The sequence below is a fragment of the Oncorhynchus keta genome, chromosome 35, assembly GCF_023373465.1.
Source record: "Oncorhynchus keta strain PuntledgeMale-10-30-2019 chromosome 35, Oket_V2, whole genome shotgun sequence".
Lineage (NCBI taxonomy): Eukaryota > Metazoa > Chordata > Actinopteri > Salmoniformes > Salmonidae > Oncorhynchus > Oncorhynchus keta.
In genome coordinates this window covers 74,770,518-74,778,017 of record NC_068455.1, presented here as the reverse complement: position 1 = coordinate 74,778,017, position 7,500 = coordinate 74,770,518, and the positions used below count along the sequence as shown (strand labels likewise).

Below are 7,500 nucleotides of genomic sequence, written 5' to 3'. Positions count from 1 at the left end.
CTGTGAATCTGTGAGGAGGACATAAGTTTGCCCCCTCTCATCCTGTGTGTGTCAGAGGGGGGTCAAGGGTGACCTATAGTTTTAATCTGATGTTAGCAGACCTCAGATCAACCAAAACACACAGCTAAGTTAAAGTCTGGTGTTGTCCCAGGATACACACACACACACACACACACACACACACACACACACACACACACACACACACACACACACACACACACACACACACACACACACACACACACACACACACACACACACACACACACACACACTTTAGTGCCCCACCCTGGCAGTTTGCCTGTCTCAGCAGAACTAATGGCAGTAGTGTTTCCACCCAGAAGCCAGTCTATCACAGACTCACCCAGGGCTTGGATGGTAAAAGAGGGACTTTCCCCTGGCCTGGTTCTCACATTGATTCCTGTCCATGTCGCACTGCCTCCGTGTGGCCAGGCTGAGAACTGGACCACATACATTTTATAGTTTGTTCCAAAGAAAGATGACAAAATGAACTGACTTTAGTGACATGATATATTCACCAATGAATAGATATGGGAGCAGTCAGCCTAGTACATCAGGACACATAACTGTGACACATCTCAACTACTAGAGTCTTCCTCAGGCAGCGTTGTCACAAACCCCAACTATATTGTCACTCCTGTAGAGATGAAGGACATGGAAAGGCCTCGGTGTAAGTATGCACCAATGTGTTATTAAAGGGCAAATATAGCAGTTTTCATCTCAATATCAAATCTACAGTGATTGTTTCCAATTTAAAATGGTCAAAAAATTAAACCAAAAATAGCTTCTTAGCAAAGGGCAATTTCTTAAACAATAATTTTGCTTGGATTGTCTGGGAGTGGTCTGAGTGGGGAGGTTTGGAACTCTCTTTCTTATTGGTCTATTAACTAATTTACTGCTTGGTGATGTCACCATAGAAGTCCAAAACTCCATCCCACCAAAACAGGATGACATGAGGTCTTTTCAAACACCTCTTACACTAAAAGGACATTATATCATGACTTTACTCAGGGAGTAATCAGTACTATAATCAGTACTATATATAATGACTTTACCCAGGGAGTATTCAGTACTATAATCAGTACTATATATAATGACTTTACCCAGGGAGTATTCAGTACTATAATCAGTACTATATATAATGACTTTACCCAGGGAGTAATCAGTACTATAATCAGTACTATATATAATGAATTTACCCAGGGAGTAATCAGTACTATAATCAGTACTATATATAATGACTTTACCCAGGGAGTATTCAGTACTATAATCAGTAGTATATATAATGACTTTACCAAGGGAGTATTCAGTACTATAATCAGTAGTATATATAATGACTTTACCCAGGGAGTATTCAGTACTATAATCAGTACTATATATAATGACTTTACCCAGGGAGTATTCAGTACTATAATCAGTACTATATTTAATGACTTTACCCAGGAAGTAATCAGTACTATAATCAGTACTATATATAATGAATTTACCCAGGGAGTAATCAGTACTATAATCAGTACTATATATAATGACTTTACCCAGGGAGTATTCAGTACTATAATCAGTAGTATATATAATGACTTTACCAAGGGAGTATTCAGTACTATAATCAGTACTATATATAATGACTTTACCCAGGAGTATTCAGTACTATAATCAGTACTATATATAATGACTTTACCCAGGGAGTATTCAGTACTATAATCAGTAGTATATATAATGACTTTACCAAGGGAGTATTCAGTACTATAATCAGTAGTATATATAATGACTTTACCCAGGGAGTATTCAGTACTATAATCAGTACTATATATAATGCCTTTACCCAGGGAGTATTCAGTACTATATTTAATGACTTCACCCAGGGAGTATTCAGTACTATAATCAGTACTATATATAATGACTTTACCCAGGGAGTAATCACTACTATAATCAGTACTATATATAATGACTTCACCCAGGGAGTATTCAGTACTATAATCAGTACTATATTTAATGACTTCACCCAGGGAGTAATCAGTACTATATTTAATGACTTCACCCAGGGAGTAATCAGTACTATATTTAATGACTTCACCCAGGGAGTAATCAGTACTATATTTAATGACTTCACCCAGGGAGTAATCAGTACTATATTTAATGACTTCACCCATGGAGTAATCAGTACTATATTTAATGACTTCACCCAGGGAGTAATCAGTACTATATTTAATGACTTCACCCATGGAGTAATCAGTACTATATTTAATGACTTCACCCATGGAGTAATCAGTACTATATTTAATGACTTCACCCAGGGAGTAATCAGTACTATATTTAATGACTTCACCCAGGGAGTAATCAGTACTATATTTAATGACTTCACCCATGGAGTAATCAGTACTGTACTGTATGTATAATCCTTTGGTAGTAACATGTGATCTCTTCCAGTGAGTCCCGATCCTACGGTCTGTCTCTCTGTTCACGCCAAACAGCTGTTCTGAACTTCACTAAGTGACCATGTCTTTTTTACACCCCCTCGTCTCTCACTGAGGGAGCCAGCCGTGGCAGGATGTGTGTGGATTGAGACTGGGTTTGTGAGGGAAACCATTTATCCCGAATGGAACATTACTGTGTTCAGAAACATACAGCCAATCAATCAATCAAATGTATTTTTTAAAGCCCTTTTTACATCAGCTGATGTCACAAAGTGCTGATATAGAAATCCAGCCTAAAACCCCAAAGAGCAAGCAACGCTTGTGTGTGTGTGGCTGCGTGTGTGTGTGGCTGCGTGTGTGTGTGGCTGCGTGTGTGTGTGGTGCGTGTGTGTGTGGCTGCGTGTGTGTGTGGCTGGCTGTGTGTGTGTGGCTGCGTGTGTGTGTGGCTGCGTGTGTGTGTGGCTGCGTGTGTGTGTGGCTGCGTGTGTGTGTGCTGCGTGTGTGTGTGCTGTGTGTGTGTGTGTGTGTGTGTGTGGCTGCGTGTTTGTGTGGTGTGGCTGCGTGTGTGTGTGGCTGCGTGTGTGTGTGGCTGCTGTGTGTGTGGCGCTGCGTGTGTGTGTGGTGTGTGTGTGTGGCTGCATGAGTGTGGCTGTGTGTGCTGCGTGTGTGTGTGCTGCGTGTGTGTGTGGCTGCGTGTGTGTGTGGCTGCGTGTGTGTGTGCTGTGTGTGTGCAGGTGTGTGTGTGTGTGTGTGCATGTGTGGCTGTGTGTGTGTGTGTGTGCCTGTGTGTGTGTGTGTGTGTGTGGTGTGTGTGTGTGTGTGTGGTGTGTGTGTGTGTGTGTGTGTGTGTGTGTGTGTGTGTGTGTGTGTGTGTGTGGTGTGGTGTGTGTGTGTGGCTGTGTGTGTGTGTGTGTGTGTGTGTGTGTGTGTGTGTGTGTGTGTGTGTGTGTGTGTGTGGCTGTGTGTGTGTGTGTGTGTGTGTGTTTTGGCTGTGTGTGTGTGGTGTGTGTGTGTGTGTGTGTGTGTGTGTGTGTGTGGCTGTGTGTGTGTGTGTGTGTGTGTGTGTGTGTGTGTGTGTGTGTGTGTGTGTGTGTGTGGCTGTGTGTGGCTGTGTGTGTGTGCGTGTGCGTGTGGTGTGTGTGTGTGTGTGTGTGTGTGTGTGTGTGTGTGTGTGTGTGTGTGTGTGTGTGTGTGTGTGTGTGTGTGTGTGTGTGTGTGTGTGTGTGTGTGTGTGTGTGTGTGTGTGTGTGTGTGTGTGTGTGTGTTGGAAGGGAATGGATGATGTTTGTAGGTTATTCTGACCTGGAAATGCCTTTGTAGCCTACCTCCCAAATCACACCCTATTCCCTAGTTGGTGCACTACTTTTGACTGGATCGTGTCAAAAATATAAACGCAACAAGTGTTGGTCCCGTGTTCCAGAAATGTTTCACACGCACAAAAAAACTTATTTCTCTCTAATGTTGTGCACAAATGTGTGTACATCCCGGATAGTGAACATTTCTCCTTTGCCAAGATAATTCATCCACCTGACAGGTGTGACATATCAAGAAGTTGATTAAACTGCATGATCATTACACAGGTGCACCTTGTGTTGGGGGACAATAAAAGGCCACTCTGAAATGTGCGGTTTTGTCACACAACACAATGCCACAGATTTGAGGGAGCGTGCAGTTGGCACTCTGACTTGAGGAATGTCCACCAGAGCTGTTGCCTGATAATGTCAAGTTAATTTCGCGACCATGAGCCGCCATCAACGTCACAATTTGTCAGTACATCGCAGACCACATGTAACCACGCCAGCCCAGGACCTCCACATCCTGGTCTTTCACCTGTGGGATTGTCTTAGACCACGTGTAACCACGCCAGCCCAGGACCTTCACATCCTGGTCTTTCACCTGTGGGATTGTCTTAGACCACGTGTAACCACGCCAGCCCAGGACCTTCACATCCTGGTCTTTCACCTGTGGGATTGTCTTAGACCACGTGTAACCACGCCAGCCCAGGACCTCCACATCCTGGTCTTTCACCTGTGGGATTGTCTTAGACCACGTGTAACCACGCCAGCCCAGGACCTTCACATCCTGGTCTTTCACCTGTGGATTGTCTTAGACCACGTGTAACCACGCCAGCCCAGGACCTTCACATCCTGGTCTTTCACCTGTGGATTGTCTTAGGAAGGGGCTGCTGATAAATATTTCTGCCTGTAATAATGTCCCATTTTGAAAACTGTATTCTGATTGGCTGGTTCTGTCCAGTCAGGTGGACCTGTCCAGTCAGGTGACACCCATTGATCACGGCCATAAGGAATTCATTTCAATTGACTGATTTCCTTCTATGAACTGTAACTCAGTTAAATCTTAGAAATTGTTGCGTGTTGCGCTCTATATTTTTGTCAATTATAGTTCACCACTGAGGGAAAAGGACACCATTTGGGATGCAGAAGTAGTCTCCTTCCTGTTTTGACAAAGCCTTTGTACCGACCAGCTGTAATACATGATGTGGTGTGAGAGAGAGAGAGAGAGAGAGAGAGAGAGAGAGAGAGAGAGAGAGAGAGAGAGAGAGAGAGAGAGAGAACATGGTTGTTGTACTAGTTTTGAAATCCTGTACCTAACAACCATACATTCATTGCAATTAGACAATTCCAGCGATTGGCTCGCTATGCCTGCCCAAGGGCAGTGATGTGGCCTGTCTGGTCATATTTTCTCATAGTGTGCAGGAGAGGATATTTTCAGACATTACAGATTGTGTGTGTGTTTGTGTCCTTCCACAGTAGGTCTTAGTAACAGGAAGTCAGGAAGGGAAAAGTTGGGAGTTACAGGAAGTGATGCGATGGTGAAAGAATGTCCCTTGGTCGCTCCCTTTCTGCCCACTTTGAAAAACTGACACACACACACACACACACACACACACACACACACACACACACACACACACACACACACACACACACACACACACACACACACACACACACACACACAGTCGTTCTTTTACAGTGGCAAAGGTCTCTTTCACCAATAGCCAAATCTCATTACCACCAGCATTAAAATACACATTTTCCCTAACCCAAGCTCCTAACCCTAAACCTAACCCAAGCTCCTAACCCTGAAACTAACCCAAGCTCATAACCCTAAAACTAACCCTAGCTCCTAACCCTAAACCTAACCCAAGCTCCTAACCCTAAAACTAACCCTAGCTCCTAACCCTAGCTCCTAACCCTAAACCTAACCCAAGCTCCTAACCCTAAAACTAACCCAAGCTCCTAACCCTAAAACTAACCCTAGCTCCTAACCCTAAAACTAACCCTCGCTCCTAACCCTAACCCTAGCTCCTAACCCTAAACCCAACCCTAGCTCCTAACACTAACACTAACCCTAGCCCCTAAACCTAATCTTAAACCTAACCTTAAACCTAACCCTAGCCCTTAAACCTAACCCTAAACCTAACCCACGCTCCTAACCCTAGCCCCTAAACCTAACCTTAAACCTAACCCTAAACCTAACCCTAGCTCCTAATTCTAACCCTAAACCCCCTAGAAATAGTATTTGATCTTGTGGGGACCAACAGAATGTCCCCAGTTGGTCACATTTGTGTTTCATTAGTGTTCTTGTATGGACCTGGAGTATAATTAAACACACACACACTCGCTCTACCATGAGTGTATTTACAGCTGCAGGGACTGTCTAAAAAGTCACCAACACTCCCCTACCATGACCAAATGAAACAGCAAAATACTTAAATACCTAACCCTAACCCTAAACCTCGCTCCTAACCCTAACCCTCACTCCTAACCCTAACCCTCGCTCCTAACCCTAACCCTCGTTCCTAACCCTAACCCTCACTCCTAACCCAAACCCTCACTCCTAACCCTAACCCTCGCTCCTAACCCTAACCCTCGCTCCTAACCCTTGCTCCTAACCCTCGCTCCTAACCCTAACCCTTGCTCCTAACCCAAACCCTCGCTCCTAACCCTTGCTCCTAACCCTAACCCTCGCTCCTAACCCTAACCCTCGATCCTAACCCTAACCCTCGCTCCTAACCCTAAAACGAACCCTAGCTCCTAACCCTAACCCTCTCTCCTAACCCTAACCCTCGATCCTAACTCTAACCCTCGCTCCTAACCCTAAAACTAACCCTAGCTCCTAACCCTAACCCTCGCTCCTAACCCTCGATCCTAACCCTAACCCTCGCTCCTAACCCTAAAACTAACCCTAACCCTCGCTCCTAACCCTAACCCTCGATCCTAACCCTAACCCTCGCTCCTAACCCTAAAACTAACCCTCGCTCCTAACCCTCGCTCCTAACCCTAACCCTCGCTCCTAACCCTAACCCTCGCTCCTAACCTTAACCCTCGCTCCTAACCCTAACTCTCGCTCCTAACCTTAACCCTTGCACCTAACCCTAAACCTCGCTCCTAACCCTAACCCTCGCTCCTAACCCTAACCCTCGCTCCTAACCCTAACTCTCGCTCCTAACCCTGACCCTCGCCCCTAACCCTAACCCTCGCTCCTAACCCTGACCCTCGCTCCTAACCCTAACCCTCGCTCCTAACCCTAACCCTCGCTCCTAACCCTAACCCTCGCTCCTAACCCTGACCCTCGCCCTAACCCTAACCCTCGCTCCTAACCCTCGCTCCTAACCCTGACCCTCGCCCTAACCCTAACCCTTGCCGTGTTTATGTGTGTGTGTACAAACACTCCCCTACCATGGCCAAATGAAACAGTAAAATACTTGTTTAGACTGAAGAGAGGATGAGGAGGAGAACCATGAGAAAGAAATGGGGAAGAGGAGAACCATGAGAAAGAAATGAGGAAGAGGAGGAGAGCCATGAGAAAGAAATGAGGAAGAGGAGGAGAGCCATGAGAAAGAAATGAGGAAGAGGAGGAGAACCATGAGAAAGAAATGAGGAAGAAGAGGAGAGCCATGAGAAAGAAATGAGGAAGAGGAGGAGAGCCATGAGAAAGAAATGAGGAAGAGGAGAACCATGAGAAAGAAATGAGGAAGAGGAGGAGAGCCATGAGAAAGAAATGAGGAAGAGGAGGAGAGCCATGAGAAAGAAAT

The 7,500-nt window shown here is 45.2% G+C and overlaps 2 protein-coding genes across 2 annotated transcripts in view; one reads left to right on the top strand and one right to left on the bottom strand.

Annotated features, from left to right (window-relative positions):
* LOC127915527 (RNA-binding protein 25-like) overlaps nucleotides 1-479 on the bottom strand; it is a gene marked incomplete at its 3' end in the record, with an annotated part of 6,052 nt that extends 5,573 nt beyond the window's left edge. Inside the window, exon 1 of the mRNA XM_052495701.1 lies at nucleotides 368-479. Within this exon, the coding sequence (XP_052351661.1) occupies nucleotides 368-479 (112 nt within the window). The remainder of the gene's footprint in view (nucleotides 1-367) is intronic.
* Nucleotides 1-7,500, top strand: part of LOC118381699 (protein Shroom4-like) — an 80,869-nt gene that overhangs the window by 705 nt on the left and 72,664 nt on the right. The window lies entirely within an intron of this gene.